Source organism: Ciconia boyciana, chromosome 7 (assembly GCF_034638445.1).
Source record: "Ciconia boyciana chromosome 7, ASM3463844v1, whole genome shotgun sequence".
NCBI lineage: Eukaryota > Metazoa > Chordata > Aves > Ciconiiformes > Ciconiidae > Ciconia > Ciconia boyciana.
In genome coordinates, this window is record NC_132940.1 from 30,747,403 (window position 1) to 30,768,763 (window position 21,361).

Below are 21,361 nucleotides of genomic sequence, written 5' to 3' on the forward strand. Positions count from 1 at the left end.
GCCAGGGAGCTGGAGCCGTTCCCAACACTGCCTCCGACCCCCCCCAGCTCAGTGCTCGCCTGAAGACAGCGGTTTCTCTCGGCAAATCTGCAAGAGATTCTGCCGTGTACGAGCTTGGCTGGGTTTCAAAGCATAACGAAACCTAAAATTCCCTGGGAAGGGATTCTATAAAAAAAGAAAAAAAAAAAATCCTTTCAGCCGTACTGAAATGTACTGTTTTGGGAAACAAATCAAAACACCTCGTTCCAATGTTGACTTTGAAAGTTTTATGTGATTTAGACCATATGACACTGCAAAATAAAGGGAAAAAAGGCGTCTAGAAAGGAAAAAACAGAATTTTCTTTGCTGAAACGCAGAGACAAGGCTCCTTAACACCATGCCGGGGGTTTATGTGGTTTGGGGCTTTTTTTCTTGCCAAAATCAAATTTCTGTACAATCAAACGTGGTTTCGCAAACCTGCTCCATCTCTCATAACTGCATTTGCTACCAGGGAAGGAGCCCGGGGGAGATTTGTGATACTGCTGCTCCCTTCTCTCCCAGCCCTGGTTGCAATCCCACAGCTCCGCCACAAAGAAACGCTCCCCGGGAACAAATATCACCCCTCCTCAAGAAAATACTGAGACACCTTCCAGCCTCCTTCCCCACTCCTAGCAGCAGCCCTGAGTGTTTGAGCTGTACATTTGGGGCAGAAAGCCTCTTCTAGTGGATTTCTGCCATGCCCAAGCTCTGAGGCTGCTGCTTGGGGCAGGGGTGGGCAAGCCCAGGTCCTGCGGGGTGAGCTAGTCCCTGCTCCGACACCTCTCCAAAGGCACTGCTGCTCATGGGGAGCATGCTTCTAGACCTCCACCCATCCTCAGGAAGACACTTGGAGAGGGAGTCACCCCATGGGGGGACACCTTTTTATTGCAGCAGCTCTGCAAGCATCCATGCCAGGCTCCACTTCAGCTCTCCACCCTGCTGAGAAGCCCCGTTGGGTTTGGGGGGCACCGAGGTAGCCGGGGTGGGGGCGTCACTCACTCAATAGCAGGCATGTTTGGGGCGGACATGGGGCTGACTTCTTTGGCTTTCTGAAGGGCGTGCTTCTGGTTAAAAGCCTCCTCTTCCTCCTGTTCATCCTGCAGAGGAAAGAGGGGAGTCACTTAGTGGGATGCTGGGGTTTCAAGGGAAGGTGCAGCCATTGGAGGCAGCGAAGGATGCACGGGGCTACCTGAGATGCCAAGGCATGCGGGACAAAAGTGGAGCAGGCACCTGTATGTCCAGAGACAGCCTTTATTTTATTATGGGGATGCAACTTCCCCACTACGCCAGATCTTACTGAAGGCATCAGCACTACTTAAATAAGTGAACCCAGCCCACTCCAGGCAAGAGCCGGGCTGTGCACGCTAGAACAGCCCCAGATAGTGTAGACCAGCTCAGCCCTCCCTTCTTCACAGCCACAGGGGCGAGACAGGCATCCCCCGGATGGAGTGGGAGGCAAGGCATCCATGAATGACCCCAGCAGAGACCGTATTGCTCTAATGAGTATGGTTGTGTCTCCAGAGCAAAAAATGTCATTAGGAGTCATTAGCAAGCATTCAGCCTTTTCAAAACCTCAGTGCTCCCTTAATTGATGCTGCTGGTATGCCACGGGGCTCTCCCACCCCTCTCACCCCGGCAGCAGCCGGCATCCCCTGGAAGTGCCACCTGCACCCACCACGGGAGGACAGGGACCCCCGCACACACTCCTCAGGCAAAGTAGCACCATGCCCCATTTCATTTGCTGCTAATGGGTCAGACTTATACCAGCGTGGAAGCCTCTCAGTAAGCCCAAAGGACCTGAGTAATAGGCATGGGCTCTGCAAAAAAATGGGCACCACAGGATCGCTGGTCCACTCCAAAGAGCAGCAATGACCCTTGCAGCTCTCGCCTACTCACCATTATCCAGATGGTGCCCCAACATTTTAGCATTCCCCAAATATTTCCCAGCATGGTCTTAAAAACAGCTAAGCCCAATAACCTTCTCAAGCACCATCCTAAATTGCATCCTAAATCATATCCACTGTCCCGCGGGCAGATGGGAATAAATACTGACACCACTGGAAAGCGCTTCCCACTCCGCATCACCAGCGTGCTTGGGCAAATAACTGTCCCCACATCAGACTCCATCAGACAGATGAGGGTTATCTCAAGCTGACTAGAAGCAAATGAAACTGGGGAGCTTAAATGGAGAAATAGTTAAGCCACGCTTGATGGGAAATGCGAGTGTTCCTGGAGAGACACGAGACGAGCAGGTTTAAGCACTTTCCTAAATCAAAGTCTAAATGGCTTTGCCCAGTGATATGGGTTTGTGTTTCAGGGGAGCACCCTGCATACCCTCCTGGAGGAAGAGCCCCCACTTCCAATTTGACCTGACCTCTTTCCAAAGCAGGCTGAGCTAAAGGACAAGGTGGCCCCAGCTCTGGAGCAAGGACAGTCACAGACAGTGCACCTGGTGCCTTTCCTGCTGGCCCCCTCACACTCACCAGCAAGAGAAGAAAAAGGATCAACTGGAACGTACCTTGGTGAGCTCCTGAGCGTTGGCCAGGTTGTCCACCGCAATAGCCAAGAACACGTTCAGCAGAGTATCTGCGAGCAGCTAAGGATGCACAAGGCACGTGTTAAGGACATGGGTGTCTGCAGCCACCAAGGAAGGGTGGCCCTGACCAGCTCAGTGAGGAGCAGCCAGAGGGACAAACTCCTCACCCATCCCACATATACAGCCCTCAGTGCACCTCCAGGCAGCTCCTTCTCTGCATTTGGGATATCCAGGGCTGCTGCACGTGTGATGGGACTCCCTCAATTGGGAGAGAAGGAAGGAGCAGTGGGTGGGGAGGGCGGTGCCCCCAGAGAGGGAGATGAGATGGGGTTGTCTCCACTAAAAGCACAGCAGCCAGGTGGATACAGTTTCCAAACAAGGTGAGGACGATGAAATAGATGGAGGACCACATGCCTGAGCGAACGCCTCCCTGGGAGCGGATGCCATTGTACATCACCTCGTTCCAGTCCTCACCCGTCAGGATCTGCAGGAAAGCAAGCCAGCAGCTCTGTCACCTGCGCCTTCTCATCACCTGGACAGCCCCCCTCAATCCATCCCACCAACGCGCAGGAGCCAAGTACAGAGACCCTGTGCAGTGGATAACCCAGCTCTACAGCTGCAGCACTTGAGGGAGATGATGTTGGGCACTGCTGAGGATTTAGGTCCCCTCCGAAGAGTTTTGAAACTCTTCCACCTTCTGTAACAGAGGTGGAAGAGTTTCCATCTCTTGCCATCCACTTTGTTATACAGGAGGAGAGGGAGGAAGCGAGTTATATCCTAACAGCTGATGGAGGGGAACTTGTTTGGTTTAAAGACCCCCTTCCAGCCAGGGGAGAGTGAGCAGGTGGTCCCAAGTTCCTTTGGTTGTGTCCCCTTGCAGCCCAGCTCCTACCTGGAATACCGTCATGATGGCCGCGGGGAAAGTGTCGAAGTTGGCCGATGGCGTCCCATCGATGAAGTTAAACCTGGAAGTGGAACCGGGAGAACATAAATGGGCTGGAGTACCAAGGTCATCAAACCCCTGACTGCTGTGCTATCAGCTCCCTTGTGCTTAGGAGGACCTTTCCCCACTCTAAGGAAGGTCTCCTGAGCATTTGGTGCCAGAATCCAAAAGGTGTCCTGGCGAGAAGGACCCACGCAGCCCAAAGGCACCCCTGGAGCCAGGGACTTTTGTATGGAGAAGTACCACTGTTAGCAGCAGACTGAGGGGCAAGGCTACAGTCTTCCCAGGCACCTAAGAGGATGCCATCACTTGGCTTTAACACCAAGAAATTCCTTTTCCCCAGACTTGAAATTACCTACCTGCCTCCAAACAGCTGCATTCCCAGTAGGGCAAAGACTACAATGAAGAGGAAGAGGAGGAAGAGCAGGCTGATAATAGACTTCATGGAGCTCATCAGCGAGACCACCAAATTCCTCAGGGATGCCCAGTACCTAGAAAACAGAGACACTGCTGGAGAACTCACAGTGATGCTGACAGGAGAGCAGGTGCGACTGGATCTGGGCTGCAGCCACAGTCCAAGATGAAGGGTGACAGGCACGGATGGTTGGTACATACTTAGTTATTTTAAATATTCGCAGGAGACGAAGGGCTCGTAGGACACTGATCCCAAAAGAGGTTCCTGGTCTGAAGATAGCCCAAACCACTTCAAAGATGCTTCCCACTGTGACCTGAGAAGCATACACAGCCATGAGTCAAAGACAGGCTCAGGACAGGCTGTTGCAGGAAATCTTCACATGCCTGAAGATGAGGCACCCACCACTTGCCCCAAGACCTGATGTCTCGGTCTGGCATGGGCAGGCTGTCCCAGCAGAAAGGGGTCCCCTGCCCACTGCAAGGGCCATCCCATCCTTCCCCCCCTTGGTGCCTTGTGCTGCAGACACCTGCCAAACATCTCCCCCACAGCACCTCTGGGGCCGCTTACCCCGCAGTCAAAGCAGTTGAAGGAAGAATGGAAGTAAAGGCGTGGCCCCATCCCATACATCTTTAAGGACATCTCCAGGAGGAAGAGTCCAAGAAACAGGAACTCTGCATAGTCTGAAAGAGAAAACCTAAACGCGCTACCCGTGGGGCACCGAGCTGCGTGGAGCATCCTGCGTGCACCCAGCAGTGGCCTATATAGCACACCACAGAGATGGGACAAGTCCGGGACTACACTGCTTCCCCAAGCTCTCAGGGTCTGGGATGAGGGAACCTTGTCTGTGAGGAGCTAAATTGTATATAACAGAGCATCAGCCCCACAAGTTAATCTTTCAGGGTAAGTACACCAGTGTCCCAGGGGTTTGAGAAGACCAGAGATGGCCGGCATAGAGCAGAGCAGCTCTTTAGCATTATACAACAGTGATTGAGGCGTCTACAAAGACATTAACCACACGACACTGTAGGGGAATATTAGCAACCTGGATTTAAATCATTGCATGGCTGGAATTTGGCCAGGGTAACCAAGCCGAACAGCCAAGAGCCAGTGAAAAGCTTCTCCAGCTATTTCATGAACATTAGCAGGCAAGAGTCTGGCTCTTCACCTTATCCAAAAGATGCTTCTCACCACGACCAGCTGCCATACCACACCATGGCATGCTGGGATCCCGGCAGGCCTGAGCATGCTAATGCAAATTTGGGCAGGCCCAGTGCTTGACGAGGACATTTTCAAGGTAAGTAAGAATAACACGGCTGAGAAAGCAGCACTGTCCCTACTGCAGCAGCCCAGGAGTAACACACGGCTGCTGTGGGGTTGACCACGCTGCTCTGCAGTTAGCACCACGCTAGAATAGACATGGGTGTACTGCCTGCCAGACCTGACCTTGTACCATGGCCCACAGTGGGCTGGGAGATGCTCCAGTAACTGGTTTCAAGCTTGAGATCTCCATGCCATGCTCTGCACCAAAACTTTAACCAGGGGGCTCTCCCATGACCAGTCGCATCCCTGCAAACTCATGCCTTTCCAGCAATTGCTTGTGGGCATTCAAAGATGGATCTCCAGCAAGCTTTCCATCATCACTGTTCACAGTTTTAGTATAAACCCAACTGAGACCTGCAGTCTGTTTTTCTCTCTTGACAAACACATCGGACCTGAGGGGCATAAGGCCAGTAAAACTCCTCCACATTTGCCCATAGGGCCGAGACAGCCATCAGTGGCCATGGGGCCAAGGGCAAAGCTGAATTAAATGGCTGCACACAGTCCTTTTTTTATCAACAGTGAATGTAATTCAGGTTATTCCCCACCCAGCTCCACACCAGCATGACTCCGGTGGGATTCATCCCCATGTGCCCTGGGGCAAGGAGCGAGGGCATGCTGCAACCTCCAGCCACTGGAGAGAAAAAGGTTGCAGGAGGTTTTGCCTGCCCACGCAGTGCTCTCAGACCTACACAAAGCCCAGGGACTCACAGAGGAAGTGGGTGAGCCAGGCTGGCTGGTTGTGATGGACAATGGCCACGCAGGCAGTGTTGAGAGCCACCAGGCTCAAGACAATCCAGTAGAAGACCTGGGATTTCACCATGTGGCGAACGGAGATGCGCAGGAGTCGCTCCTTGTGCCGTAAGTAGGAGGCACCGTCCACTCTGGCACCTTTGAGGCCAGAGTGACTCAAGGGGTTACCTAAGGGAAAAGAGGGGGGAGAAGGAGTTGGGTGCTCCAGTCAAGGTGAGAGAAGGAGTTGGGTGCTCCAGCCTTCCCCGCAATATGAGACAGCACAGATGGCTCACAGGCATTGCTTTTATGGGACATGACTTAATCACACAGTTTTTAAATGGTACAGGGGGCAGCGGGTGTTCCGCCCCCTTTGCTGTCAAACTAGCAGAGATGGCTGATCTGTGATAATCTCCACGTGATAGGTGCGACCCTCGCAACTCAATAAACTGGCAGAGGTTTTGGGGAGGAAAGCTCCAAACTCCACTAACCCAAGGTTGGATGAAGAGGTCTTCTCTGCGCCAGCCTCCGCTCACCCACGGAGGAGATATCGACGCAGTGCTCATCGCTCGAGTCGCGGTTCATGGCATCCGTCCGGTTCCTTTTGATGGTGGCTCGCCTGAGCACTGGGAAGGGAAGAGGAAGGGTTGTTGGTGGCCCAACTCTGCCAGTAGCCAGCTCATTGGACCATGACCTGGTGATCAGTACTTGGCTAACTCAGGTCTAGTAACAGGATGGAGATACTCAGGTGACCCTAGCCCAGAGCTATCCCTGTGTGGGACCAGACATCTCCTGGTGTCCATGCTGTCTTAGGGGTTATGCTGTCAATCCATTTCCCCACAGCCCTCTGTCAGGCTACAGACGCCACTGGGGCATCCCCAAACATCCCTCCTCTCATTGCAGCTAGAGGGTTTCAACCTCCAGCTGTGGGCAGGGAAAAGGAAGAGCAGGCAGGTGCTTAGGCAGGACATTGCTTGTCTTACCTTCTAAGGCTGAGGTCCCAGCATTTTTGTTCTCTTCAGCCAGCATGACTTCCTCTATGCAAAACACAGAGTTCAGCATCAGGAGACAAGAACAGTTGGCTGAGCACATCAGACCTCACTGCCTTGTACCTAAGCACTTTGCCCAGCCTGGAGGTGGTGGCTCTATGTTGCAAACTCTTGTCAAGTATTGGTTAAGTGTCCAAAAGCAAATTCTGGAGGGTGGCAAGTAGCAGCTACCACACATTGCATCAGAAAGAAAAATTACTTGTAATCAACACTTCTTCCTCCACTGTAATTAACCCCACTAAAGAAGTTCAACATTGTAGACAGGTCTGGGGCTCAACATCCCAACCCAGGACCAAAGCTGAGGTCTGGGGCTCAGGCCTTGTTTCAAGTTACCATCCTTTTTCAAGTCTGAACACTAGAGGAAAGCATAAATCTTCCCTTCCCAAAGCTGAACGCACTGAACTGATCCCCACGAGGTGCAAGCAAGGACAGGGGCTGTGGCAGTTTGGGGACCAGGACCCATGGGCTGTTGTGTATGGCTGGGTGTCAGCAGGAAGCCTGGAAACCTCCACCATCCCCAGCCCTCGGCCCGGTCCAGGTGGGAGCCCCAAGCTGGGAACTAGCGAGTGCATCCCCTCCAGTCTGCTCCGGGAGCAGGTTTAACTGGAAAACCACTGTCACCATTCACTGCTCTACTTTCGCCCTGCCCATCACTGCAAGGGACTCCAGCAAACATCAAGAGAAAGGAAACCATGGCAGAGCAAAGCTTGCAGCAGTGATGCTCACAGCCTTCCCTGGAGATGAATATGCCTCGTTCAAAATATGACAGTTTCATGCCACAGAACACGAGGTTTCATCAGCTACTGGCAATGTCCTTGCTTGCAGCCTGGCCAGACCATCACACCATCTGGGGCCGAGCTCTCCCATGCACCCAACACCACCATGTGAGCACCTCTGCAACTTTGGGCTTGCACTGGATGATGCTCAGGGATCCCTTCCCGTCCCTACCACTCTGCATGACCAGCACCCTTCAGTGCTCACCACCCCTCTAGGAGCCCCACCGGCCCACCAGCCTTTACCCGCTTTGTCTATCCAGGCCCGGTAGCCATTGAGCTCCCGCTCGATCTGCTGCTGGCGCCGCAGCTTCATGAAGGCTCGGCGGTTCTCCACTCGCTCACGCTCTTTGGCAAACTCCCTGGGGAAGGGCAGAGGGAGCGGTGAGAGCAGGGCTGGGGGGCAGCAGGGTGCACAGGGGGCTGGGGGCACCATGGGGCCGGGAGGGGAGGCAGGGACCAAGGGCGAGCACAAGCCAAGGGCTGATGGAGCATGTTGGGGCAATGCATGGCCATCCCCAGCCAAAGCATGGCCAGGGGATGGACGAATGCACAGAGAGGAGGAGAGGCTTCTTTGCAGGAGGAAAGGCGCAGATGCACATGAGCAAACCCCCTGCTTGGTCACTCAGCCCCACATGCCCTGGCTGGGAGGAGCTGCTGTTCGGGGAGGATGCCCCCAGCACCACCCAACTCCAGCACCAGTTCAGCTTCTGTGTGTCCCTTCAGGGAATAAAAACCAGGCACCGTGAGGAGGCAGCAAGGGGATGGAGAAGGGCAGGTCCTGTACCCCGCCTTCACCTCCTCCTCTGAATCCTTTTTCTTTCCAACCTCTCCTTGGAGGATTTTCTCAGGACTTGAGACATCCCTGTTGTCCTTCTCTGGACTTCAGCGTCTCACACAAACTGTCCAGGTGTAATGACCAGTCCAGAGAAGGATAACAGCTTGGCTTGGCACTGCAGCAGGCAGGAGGACAGGCAGCACGTCATGGGCTCTGCACAGGCAAAGGCATGCGCCCGCCTGGGGCCAAACACTGCACAACACTGGCCGGAGCTAACCCGGAGCTAACGCTGTGCCCACTGTTCATGCAGCCTCTAACACACGTGGTGCACAGATGTACTAGCATCCATGTGCTCACGTGCAGTCCTAGGAACAATCATAAACACACTCCTCAGAACATAAGATATATGATTTCACCTGTAGCCCAGCCCAGAGCTGTGCAAAGACACCCATATGCACCTAGGGCTATATACACCTTCTCACCTGCAGTTAAAACACAAGACCACACTGGTAGGCATGGTCTGCTTTCTGGTATACACATGCTCGTGGCCATACGTAGAAGGACCATGCAGGCTGCCCTCCTGAGGTTTTCACCCACCCTGTACGAAGAAGCACCCAAAGCCCTAAGCACGTAGGCAAAGGCCATCACACACAGAGAAATGGAAATATTTGGCAGGAAGCACAGGAACGGCAATGTAGGTAACCTCCCATCCACGCTGTGGATTATATGTGAGATGACACAGATGGACCTGCTTCTAGGAGGTCCCACACCCCATGCTCACACACACCACATACCTGGGGCATCTCGAGCCGCACGTTATACCTCTATTGACAACCACATTTGCACACAAGGAGCATCCCTCACACCAGACGTCCCCCCATCACACCCTTCCTTCCTTGCAACGACATCACAGGGATGTGATCTGCTGGCTGCAGCTCCTCATCCCACCCCCGAGTCCCGGCGGCCGCAGAGCCCCAGCTGCACAGAGGAACCCAGCCCGTGCCCTCAGCCTTCTCCCGGTCCGAGGGTGCTCTGATGGAAGTGTGATTGCAAAGAAGAAATGGCATCGTTCTCTCTGCAAGACGAACGTCTCTCTCCCCGGAAACTAGCAGCAATCTCCAGCCTCAAAAAAAAATTTTCAAAAGAACTGAAAGAATTGGTCTGTCTGCTGCAGAGAGAGTTCAAGTGCATTACCCCAGCTGAGCTATTACACCCTTAATGCTGTGTGGGCTTTCATGTGTGTGTGTGTGTGTGCGTGTTTGTGTGAAAAGCCCTGAATGTTCCCTGCATCTCTTGTTTAAGATCCCCAGACAATTCAAGCGTTTTTAATTCCACCCCAGGAAGGTGAAGTTTCCTGCTGCTCTGGCATTAAGCATCAAATGACTCTCCCCCTCCATCTCTGGCTTTCAGACTGAAATGAGACTTTCTTCCTAGAGCAGGGACGGGGGAGAGAACAAAAGGCAAGGAAGAGAAAAGCAGCCTAAGTGGAGGGAAGGAGGGCGGGAGGAGATGGGGGAGAAGGAAGGACCTCCCACAGCCAACAGCGAAACACACTCTCAATTTTGGGCATGCCACGCCAAAAACCCTCCTTGCCCTAGCTGGAGGAAAGGCAGGACCATTTTGTCTGTGCCATCATCCCTCACAGGCCTTTGTTAGCAAATTTGGGATGTCAAGAAATGAGAAGATGCCAGAGTTAGTGGGGAAATTGCCTCTCTCCCTCTGGCTTGGTCCACTGGTCCTCCCATGCGCTGAACCTCTGCCCCACGGGCCATAACCCCATGCCAGCCAGCACCTTGGCAGAACTTTTGCCAGCCAGACCCCGAAGATATATTCTGTGACTGGGAGCACATGGAAAGCTTCCTCTGATTTACACCAGCTGGGAATCTGGCCCCTCTCTGCCACCTCCTGCTTGCCCATCCCTCTGTCTTCCAGCTCCTCCTCTGCTGAGGGTAGTGTCTCCTTTTGTTGCATGGCGAGAGAAGCCATCATCATGTGTCCATGATGAAACCCAGAAGGACCAGCTGAGCCTCAAATCACCTTTTCCCAGAGAAGGGAACGGGAGCATCTTTTCCAGCCCCCCACTCATCGAGCAACATTTCCCCCTGCCCAACCATTTGCTCACGGAGCCCTAACTTGCAAAAAGCTGGTGCCACACGCATCCAGGGACAAGGTCCATGCAGCTGCAACAGCATCTCCGAGGGAGACACTTCCTACACGCTTGATCCTTAATGGACCTTAATTGCTTTTGTCCATTAGAAGGAGGAAGGGGTGGCAGAGACGGGAGGGGGGAAAAAAAAGTTAAGCTCAACTTAATGAATTATTACATTTCAGAGAGACATGTTACTGAGCAGGGCAGCAGCGGGGGCTGGTGACATCTGAGAGTGGGTAGGCGATGCTGACAGATCAAGGATTGCTCAGAGCCAATTTGCAGCAGCGGGTAGAGATAATACTGTATGTGAGTGAGAACAGGGCCAGCGACGGTGACTGACAGCCTCTTGGGAAGGCTCCAAGTCACAGGCAGGGTGGCATTGCATCGCCGAGAAAGCCGGGTACCTGCCTCCCATTGAAGTGCTCTGCACCCTGGCATGTTTGGGTTACATTGCCAGGGATGGCCCAATTTTGCCTTGTAAAGAGCCTGAGGCTGTGCTGACCCATGGGGTCCCTGCGAGGGGGCTCAGAGGACCCAAGCAGAAAGCACAGTCCCCACCGGCAACACCTCTGCCTGTCCACCTGGGTCTCCTGGCCCCAAATCCTGATGCCTCCAGTATGAAAATATTCACCCATGACAGCCGAGCTCCACACGTGCAGACCCCATGTCATTGCAGCCCTTCCCTGTCAGGCCTCATAAAGCCGAAGGCACGCAGCGAGAGATGGAGGCGAGCACTGAAGGTCATGGTGGGAGCTGGGGAGCAGTGTGCCATCTGTCCTCCTGCACGCAAGGGCATCATCCATCCTCACGCCATGCCCAGCCTACCGGGACGATTGGAGCACAGATGGTTTGCTCCTCCTCTGCCTGCAAATTCTCCTCTACAGCCTTGGCATTCCCCTCATGCAGCCTGAGAGTGTCTCTGATCCCGGCAGGAGACCCTGGGGGACGCTGCCGTGCTCAGCTGCCTTCCTTCCCGAGCCCCCGCACCCTTGCTTGCACCGGGGCAGCGATGCTTTTACTACATCGGTGCGCTCCACTCAAAGGGCTGGAGAGCCCAGGTCTGGTTTTACTGGGACAAGAACCCATGTGAAAGAATCCAGCTTGGAAATGGGCCCCCTTTTTTGAAACAAACATAAAAAACAACCACAAAAAAACAACCCAAAAAACCCAACCACAGAAAAAAACCCAAACCCAAAAACCAGCTAAGAAAAAAATATCACAGATGCTGCAACCCACATGTATCCTTTCTGGAGCTTCTTTGAGTCCAGAGAGGGTATATAGTGCTGGTCATATCAACATTGTGGCTTCCCTGCTTTGAAACTACAAGCCAACCATTTTCAAACCCATCAATTCATCACCTTTTGCCACCGTTAAAGACGCCTCCAACAAACCAGTTAGCAAACGGGTCTTAAAATGATATGAGGCAGCAGTAAGGATGGGGTGGGAAGAGGAGAAATACTGGATTACATGCTGAGGATGATGTAGCGGTACTGTGCTGCTGTGAAAGAAACATATATAATGGGATGTATAACAAGGAACACCATCTGTAAGACATCAGGTAATGCTGCTGCTCTCCTCAGCAGTCACGAGGTCTCAGCTCATGGCTCCGACTCAGTTTTGAGCACCACAATTTGAGGAAAAACCGCCTTCAACTCCAGGAGGGTGTCAGGGAAGGTTATGGGACAGAACTGACAACAGACGGTTTGGAAAACACGGATGAGACAGTTGCAAACCAGGGGGATCAGATGGTATTTACCCAAGAGGTGTAAAGGAACTAAAGTAAGAGTGTTGAACTAACTGTGCAGTCTGTAACCTGGTGCTTCAACTTAAACAGACGGTGGCAAGCAGGCACAGCAGAACTGGCATTGCAGACCGGGATTATTGCACTGAACCGATAGTAAAGGCTAGAGCAGGGAGTCCAAAAGGTACAAAAACCTCTGCAGGGGGAAGATGTGCTTTATAGGTCTGCTTTGATGGAGACAACAAGTTTTTTGGATAAGGGTAATTGCTTGATTTAAGCTCACTTGAATCGCCAGAAGAAGTCAGAGAAGATTCAAGGTCAGGTTGGACAGGGCTCCGAGCAACCTGATCTAGTAGATGTCCCTGCTCAGTGCAGGGGGGTTGGACTAGATGACCTTTAAAGGTCCCTTCCAACCCGAGCTATTCTATAATTCTATGATTCCTTAACAAAGCTGGATTGCCTCAAATTGCTGGATTGTCTTCCCATGAAGCACTAACTGGTGAAAAGAAAAAAATTTTAAAAAAAAAGGAAAACAGAAACATCCTATTTCTTGTATTCCCTTTTAGCAGTGGCCGTTAGCTTTTGATCATCCTTATGTGTACTTTGGCGAGACTTACGTGTTCACCACGTTGTGACAAAGCTACAGCAAGAAACGGAGCGTACAGATGATGATGCTAAAGAAAGCATATTTATAGAGTGCCGGCAGACACATGAATCGGGGAATGAAAAGCTGACAAGCTGTTGGCGACATCGAATGGTAAAATGGGAAGAAGCTGGGAGATACCAGTCCTGAGATTACCCATTACATCACTGTCCCATTTAAGAAGGGGCAGATGCTGATGGTTACCCTCTACCTTGGAGAAGGCTTGTGATTTAAATCAGATTTTCTTATAGGTACTCACTGATGACTGTCACTTCTACCAGGTCGTAAAGGGGCTTGTATTAGACAGGATTGATACCAAGCAGCATGAACAATTCAGAAAGACCTCGCCGTGCTAGTTTGCATTCACACCCCATGCTATGAGGAGAAGTGAACAAAAATAGAGCCAGAAGGGAAAGGCAATGACAACATGAAGACACAGGGAGAAGGCAGCCCAAATGGGAAACTGTCTCCACAAGTGGGGAGAGGACAGAGGGGCTCCAGATGAGGACCCCCCAGAAGCAAAGTCAAAACTCCCAGCACTAAAGACCTTCTTTTATAAGCTGGTCCCTCAAGGAGATATGGGCCATCGTGGCTCCACATAGGGGCCAAAGCAGCGAGGTCAAGACCACCGTTGGCTGTCTGCATTATGGGACACTATGCTCTTCCTAAGGAGCGACTCTGTTACAGGTGCTGCTGCCAACAAGCAATGGGAGGACAGATCAGACAACCTGGAGATCTCTTGGGTCCAGACTTTGGGCAGCTTTGAGGATGAAGTTCAAGAATTCAAATAACTGATATTTGCTCCAGAGCCAGAGCGGCAATGGAGACACTGAAATGACTCAAAACAGTGAGAAACATAGAACTCAGACTTAGCATCTGCTCATGGGGAACGCAGCCCACTGAACAGCAAGGACTTTAAATACTTCCTCTCTTCTCTCCAGTAATCCCCTTTTCTTGTCTACAGTTAGCTTCAGACAACAGGCTCTCATTCATCCAAGAGCAGGTTCACCCATTGCTTGGGAACATGGTTGGGCATCAGCTGTACGTTGCTGCAAAGCCTGTCCCTCACCGATGGATCCCAGCAGAGATGCAGGTGTCCCGTCCAGCCTCTGCATTTCAGGGTGAGATCAGCTCCAGGCAGCTCGATGCCTCTCCCACACTCTTCATGCATGCTCTCCAAGAATAAGAAGTACTCCGTGATCAAAGTGAGAAAAGCACACGTGGATGCTTGCTTTGTGTTCAGCTCAACTCTGCTGTGACCTTTAAAAAAAAGACAGGTTTTCCACGACACTTGGGCTGGGCTCAGAGCAGCCAACAGTTTGGAGATCTTACTGTTTGAAGTAGAGAAAAATAAATGACAAAGAGGACAAATACCACCGGGGGAAGGGAGCCACCGACATTCCAGTTGTAGAGTCTCAGTTTTAACATTTTTCCAAGGGTAACAACGATGAGGTTTGCATCTCTGTCCCCATTGCTCAGAGAAGTTTGTCGTTTGCAATGTTGCACCAAAGGCAGCAATAGCATGGTCAACTCATGCTGCAAGAAAGCTACAGAAAGGCGGCAGAGGGTCTGGTAGCCCCAGCAGCAAGAAGCAGAGATGGAAGCTCTGGATTTTATTTCATTCTTATCAGGCAGGGCTGGTATGAGCAGTGCAGCTTCGCTGCTTCAAGAGCCCCGGGCTTTGTTCTCAATCACTCCCACTGGCTCATGCAGCGCTGGGAAAATGTCACTCCTCCCCTTCCCTCCTATGCTCCATTTTTTATCCTCTGTAAGCGGAGAACAGTTTTATAGTCCCCCTTTGCAAGTGACAGCAAGCTGCAGATGAAAGGTGCGGGGCCAGTACTGAAGGTGAGTTACAGCATGAAAAAAAAAATCACCAATTTTCAACATTTCATCATGTTAACTTTCCAGGAACTTTCAAGCCCTCTAATTGATGCCTTCAACACACAAATACAATGAATTCAGAGCTAACTATCAAGTGTGAAACCCACAATGCAACTGCTAGATATGTCACTCCGCCACTGCAAAACAAACAAACAGCCACCCACAATGTACAAAGAACTGATAAAGCTACGTGATTCATTAGGGACATCCTGTCTACCTCATGCAACAGGAATGTCCAGCACCCTCTTGCAAGCATGGAGTTGGTCATGGAGGAACTGGGCATCTCCAAAGCCATCCGCCAAGTCAAAGAGCTTCAGCCACGGCCACACAACTGCTGTCATTAACCAGGATGACGGAAATTATGAAGATCTGGAACAAAAAACTCCAAAAGCAATCTGTAAGCAAGAACTCTCTGCCAAATGCTTTGTCAAGAGGATCAAAACCAAGCCTTTTCACCCACAGTCCACAGACAATGAGCAGTCCACAGAGCAGATTTGCAAGTAGGCATGAATAACAGCAAATCTGAAGCAGTTGAGACACATTGGCAAATAATTTGCAAAGAGAAATCAAAGGGGAAAGTCACCGAGTCGTATCTTTGTTGTGGATTTTTTTTTTCATCCTGTCCGGCTGGCTGTAAGAGGAGTCGTTATTCCCTGTAACACCAGGGGATATGGCACACCAGACATGTGCGTCTCTTGTCAGGCAGCTTGTTTGCAAAGGGCTTGGAGGCCCTCTGCAGAAAGGTGGTACAGCAGAGCAAGGCAGAAAGGCACTCATTGAATATGGATGCCCACCTGGCTGCTGAATATAGATGAAGATCTCAAAGGCTCCTTTGCTTCACTCATGTTCAAATACCATGTTGATGACACAAGAACTTCCCCAGAACAAAGCAACAAGTGTGGCCGTTTCTCACAAAGCGTGGCCCAACCACGCATCCCATGATGGTGCTGGGGGACCTGACAGGAGGCATCACAGCCGCCCTCCCCATTACACGCACAACTCCATTCAAAAGCGGTTCCAACTAGTGAATCCCCAAACACACAACGGGCACAGCCATTTTACATCTCATCCGAGCCACTCCCTGAGATGCTACAACCATGAAAGAAAAAAAAAACAATGCCTCCAAGCTTCCACACTTCCGATGCAATATTTCTCGGGCATGTTTGTTGGCATCTTGCTATCTTTCATGATCTCCCCACAAGCCTTCCTGCATTGTGGCAACGTGTCTCCCTTCTTTCCCCTCCAGAAACTGCCTACCTCCGAGACATTAATCCTCTTCCCAGCGTTTTTGGCTTCAAACCACCTGATCCATCTCGAACATACAGCACCCAGGTTTTGCGTAGAGCCAGCAAAAAAACCCCGGCCTCCATTGAAAATGTACACTTGTTCCTTCAATGCCCTTATTATTAATTGCTATAAAACTTAATTTTATTCATCGTTTGTTATGCCTCAAAATTGGATGGGAAAAAAATTCAAATTAAGTGAAGTGGAAAGATTTCAGAGATGGTACAGAAGGCTCCTGAAGGAGCTGAAGAAAACTCTCCAGAGACTGGGAACGCAGCGCTAACCCAACCTGAAAGAAAGAAGATCTTAAGACAAAGAAATCTTGCCAAATTGATCCTTTAATTATAACATTAGTGGTTTCTTTCAAAGGCTTAGTGTAAGAGCTGGGGGTGGGGGGCAGAAAAGAAAGGGAGAAAAGACTTAACATCACCAGGATGAGTGGAAGCAATTAGGAGGATTTAAATTACTCTCTTGTTTGGTACAAGGCAGATGGATTTCATTTTTCTTGCCATCATGCTCAACTTCTTGCTCTGCCATCAGCTTCCAGAGGCCTTCTTTTTGGCAGACCCAAGGACCCAGCCTTCCCAGGTTGGGCAGCATCCCCTTCCATTCTGCACCCACTCAGCTATTGCTGCGGCCGACGAATACCAATGATTATAGCAGCTTTGTCACCCTGGAAAGAGGCTGGAAGTATGAGACTGGATCGGGGAAAGGAGTCTACCAGCCCTGAACAGGAGGACAGATGCTGTAATGAATGGAGGAGGGTGATTGCATACCATTTTTTCTCTGCAGGGGCTGGGGAAAGGGAGATGGAAAAGAGTCAAAACACAGCCTTTCTGGTATCAGAAACTCTGCATGAGTCCTCAACGTTATACCTCCAAGCATGGCTTATTTTTTATCCTCACTCTTCCATCTTCTTGCTCCCAGCGACAAGCTAGACATAAGTCATTCTCTTGCCAGGAGGGGCAAAGCAGGCAGGACCTCTGCAGTGGCTAGGCAGGACCAGTGGTGAGCTGTGGTCATTACTGGGATGGCATTACTTCCACTGCAGCACCATGCATGCCACAGGCAGCAGGGACAGGGCAGCGCAGCTCTCACCCAGTCTCTGCTGCTCTGGAGATGCAGCCCAAACGCACAGATCCAAATGGTTTCACATGAGAAACAGCTGAGGGAAAAAAAAAACCCACAACATTTCACAAAGAAGGGAGAGCAGACCTTTGCAAATCTCCGGCACGGGGCACATGTAACTTCTGCATCCCTCTGACTCAGAGCTGAGTGACCACAGGGCACTGCCCGCAGTGTGCCATCAGCTGCAGGGCAGGAGGGGGTCCCATCCAGCCATCCTGCTCCTCCGGCAGCATGTGATTCTCTCTCTGTGCTACAGCGGTTCTCCCTGGGAAGAGGTGCAGAGCTGCAGGTGCACCCTGCCCCACCGCAGCAGGGTGCTGGATGACACCAACCTCAGGCCACAGGACAGCAGCAGGCAACACTTGATATGAGTCTCAGCATCTTCCCGAGCTCCCAAATCCACCAGCTGCCACGTGGCAGAAAACAGGGCATTTCAGCTGATGCTCCATCCTCGCTCGCTCCCACTGACTCTCTTCTGCCAGGATTATTTTGGTAGCTTGTGTAGCTTTAAAAGCTGAGCAGTCACATCTCCTTGGGCTTCATACCTGCTCTCAAAGAGGAACAGGGCCAATTTTTTTTCTTTCCTACTTTCAGTTAGAATTAATTGATCTGTAATTGCACCCATAGAGGGGGAAAGTTAACAGACACAGTAATAAATGCCAAAGCCCTGGAAGAACTGGCTCTCCAAGCCCCTGCCTGGAGCAACTCCATCTCCTCTTAATAGTGTTGCATGCAATTCCAGTGCATGTGTGCGTGTTAGTATTTAGAGAGAAAAATCGATGAGCCTTGGTATGATGGAAATAATTTCTTTTCCTCTCCCACATACTTTGTGCTTAGGAGCAGATGGATCCAGGCTGTTTACATCACGGAGGTCATGCCTCAGCTTAACAGTTGGGGAACTGACTGTTGGGAGAGATGCGCATCGCAACCAGAAGACTGCTAAATCTGGGCTCCGGCAAACTTCTGATGGTGGCAAGTTAAACATACAAATGTCCTCCTGCAGCCTCTTTGCATTCAGGACCTGCCCCAGGTGTTTGATTGTTTCCCCAAAGAAAACTGCTGCCGAGATGAAGCGAGGGCAGAGAGGCAGCTCTGCAGCAGCTCGTGAGCATGAACTTCGAGAAGGCTGGAAATCCAAAGCGGACCTCGTTATTCACCAGTGCAGATGGTGCCGTTTGCAAGCAACGTGGATCCAGGTTTATGCAAGCAGCTACCAGGGCTTGCTGCTCACTGCTGCACCCCAAGGTAACAGAGCGACCATGATTTCAGCTAGCTGGGCAGGGCTGCCTGTCTTCCCCCAAAGCAGTGCCGTAATGCCAGGGAAAGGTTTCCTTCGCGTGGAGGTGTTTCCATGGAGCTCATCCCCAAAGTGACCTTCTCCTCCCAGCTCAGCCCAGCCGCAGGGCGTGCAGGGAGATCCAGCCAGACCCTGCCTGCTCATCCAGCTCAGAGGCTGGGGGATGGAAAGGTCATCCTTCCCCTCCTGCAGCAGAGCCAAGTGCTCTCTTCCAGCACAAGAGGACTGCAAGAAGTGTTAAAAACAATAAAAACTAAGCAAGCAAGGTGAGGAACGAAGCCCTTCTTATGGCACTCAAGGACATACATTGTTTGCGTGCAGAAGTACCTTCTCCTGCCTCGCGTCGCACCCCTCCACAGCTCCGGCAGCAGCTTTGGCAAGAGGATGCTTCACCACCGCCAAGGTACTGCATCCACTGAGCCGCAGAGGATGTCTGTGGCCATGGCCAGGCAGGAGGGCATGCACAGTGGCCTTGCCATCGAATGGCAGAGCCCAGCTCGCCACCTCCACTCACCTTGCTCAGCCCTCCGGGGAGCTGAGCAGTCGCGCTTTTCCCTAGGTATCTAGCACACCACGAGAGCATCTCCATTGCCAATTAGGCCACCCACCCACTTGCATCCTTCCCCAATACAAACCCTATTAGCGATAAACAAACAGTCGAAATGCCAGCCGGTGCCTGGGAAGAGTCCTAGACAACTGCATCCAATTCAGCGGGTGCAGGAACAGCTGCCTCGCGCAGTCCCAGCGCAGGCAAGCACCAAGCATGGTCCAGGGCACGGGCCAGGCATCCCACCAGCCACCCTGTGGTCCTCCTGCCAGTGGCTGGCTTGCAGGCCAGAGCGGTGCTATCTTGCTGTGTCCCCAGGCTGCTCTCAGCATCACACCAGCACCAAAAGCCTCAATGTCCACACAACACACTACGTCGGCCTGATTCAACACTGCAATAAGGGGCTTTTCCAGCTGCCTAGCCCAGAGCTTCCTAACTTTCCTTCTCTAGGCTTTTGTAGGAAAGCTCCTGCTTGACACAAAAGCCACCCAACACCTCTTGGAAGTCTTCATCCTCCATAAGAGCTCCCTCCCTGCAAGGCAGCGTGAAGCCCTTCCTGCAGCCTGTCCCCAGAATCCCTGGACTCAGTCAGACCCCAGATGGAGAGCTGGGGAAATTCAATGCACCAACAGACCCAGAAGCCCAGCCTGCCGCTCCAGAAGCACTCCTAAAACCACCACCATCACACCTGAACTCACAGGGACACTTAGGACAGTGACAGAGATGACCAGGGCTAGTCTCCACATTGACCCCTGCATCTAAGGGCTTTCCAGCTAGCCAAACCAGTGCTACAGTGGCTTTTTTTTTTTGCCATGATGGGCAATTAGGAAAAAAATGACCTGCTGCTGGGCACGGGGTCCTCGCTGCCACCTGCGGCAAGGACAGAGGAGCCCACATCCCCCTCCCAGTGCAGGAAAGGGCATGCTCTCCCCATGCACCAGCCCCTGCCATCGACTGAGGATGTGCTGATGCAACCACAGCTCATTGTCATGGAGACAAGAAGCCTTTTTGTCTCCAAACCCAGCTTAATGGCTTGGATTAAACCCTCCTTTCCTCTGGGAAGAGCAGAACAGGGACAGTTGCATTGTCCCTATGTCCCTGGCTTGTCCACGTACACCCCAGGCACCCCTACCCTCACCAGTGTGCATCCCTCACCGGCGCTGGGCACATCCTCCTGGCCACGGCCCACACAGCATGGAGGTGCCCCGCATCGCTCCCACATGTGCTCCAAACCCATCCCAACCCATGCCCACCACACTCCATCAGCCAGCAAATGCACACTCCGCTACAAACACATCCCAGACTTAAGCACATTTCCATAAGGCTTCCCCATGCCTTTCCCCTCCAGCAGGTCCCAAGCAGCCAGAAGATCGACACTGACCATTTCTTGTAGGTGACCAAACCCACAAGCTCTTCAGCAAGGTGAAACAATGAGAAAGCATCTTCAACACTGCCCCTTCCCTGGCTCCCCAGGGAGCAAAGGCGGTAAGCAGAGCCAGGGAGCAATCCCTTGCTGTGGGGCAGGCAGGTGTGGAGGGGATGGGGGGAACCAGCTACTGGGGTCCTGGGGGGCACAGCAGTACCGGGGGCCAACCCTGGGGCTAAGAGACAGGGGACGGGCATGGCATCTCGCTTACCCTGACAGCACTCCCAGGACAAGGTTGAGGACAAAGAAGGATCCAATGATGATGAGGGGGATGAAGTACAGCCAGTTCCAGGTGGCTCCTAAGGCATCATTGGTCTGGAGGGGAAAAGAGAAAACATGTGTGACATTATGTTCAACACCAGCACCCGGGGCAGAGGAAGGGTGCATTAGCTCCGGCACGGTGGCAATTCTCCCTCCAGGCTGACCACGCCAGGTTCCTTGGGGTGATGTGGCCATGCTTGCCAAGCCTTGATGGGCACTGGGCAGCTGCCTGTGCAGGCAGGTATGCCCAGACGGGGGCTCCCAGCCAGCAGTGCCTGGATGTCCCTTGGCATCCTGCCCCAGCCACGCTCTCCTCCACAGTCTCCAGCCCTCATCGGGCAGGACCGCTCTCCTCTGCCTCCTCCTACCACCCCTGCAGGGATGCAGGGGCTGTAAGACAATGGTATACTTGGAGGTGCAGGGCCCTGCAGCCCAAAATT

At 52.2% G+C, this 21,361-nt stretch overlaps 1 protein-coding gene across 5 annotated transcripts in view; it reads right to left on the reverse strand.

Annotated features, from left to right (window-relative positions):
- The window catches only part of CACNA1E (calcium voltage-gated channel subunit alpha1 E), a 139,520-nt gene that overhangs the window by 38,649 nt on the left and 79,510 nt on the right, over positions 1-21,361 (reverse strand). For all 5 annotated transcript variants that reach the window (XR_012043291.1, XM_072866749.1, XM_072866748.1 and 2 more), the window contains exons 9-20: positions 20,872-20,975; positions 8,030-8,145; positions 6,945-6,998; positions 6,453-6,587; positions 5,941-6,150; positions 4,480-4,592; positions 4,113-4,225; positions 3,857-3,988; positions 3,447-3,519; positions 2,921-3,038; positions 2,537-2,604; positions 1,018-1,115 (exon numbers count right to left, since the gene is read on the reverse strand). Coding sequence is in view for 4 of the 5 variants with exons in the window: in XM_072866749.1 (XP_072722850.1) it covers positions 1,018-1,115; positions 2,537-2,604; positions 2,921-3,038; positions 3,447-3,519; positions 3,857-3,988; positions 4,113-4,225; positions 4,480-4,592; positions 5,941-6,150; positions 6,453-6,587; positions 6,945-6,998; positions 8,030-8,145; positions 20,872-20,975 (1,334 nt within the window). In the remaining variant the exon portion in view is untranslated. The remainder of the gene's footprint in view (positions 1-1,017; positions 1,116-2,536; positions 2,605-2,920; positions 3,039-3,446; positions 3,520-3,856; positions 3,989-4,112; positions 4,226-4,479; positions 4,593-5,940; positions 6,151-6,452; positions 6,588-6,944; positions 6,999-8,029; positions 8,146-20,871; positions 20,976-21,361) is intronic.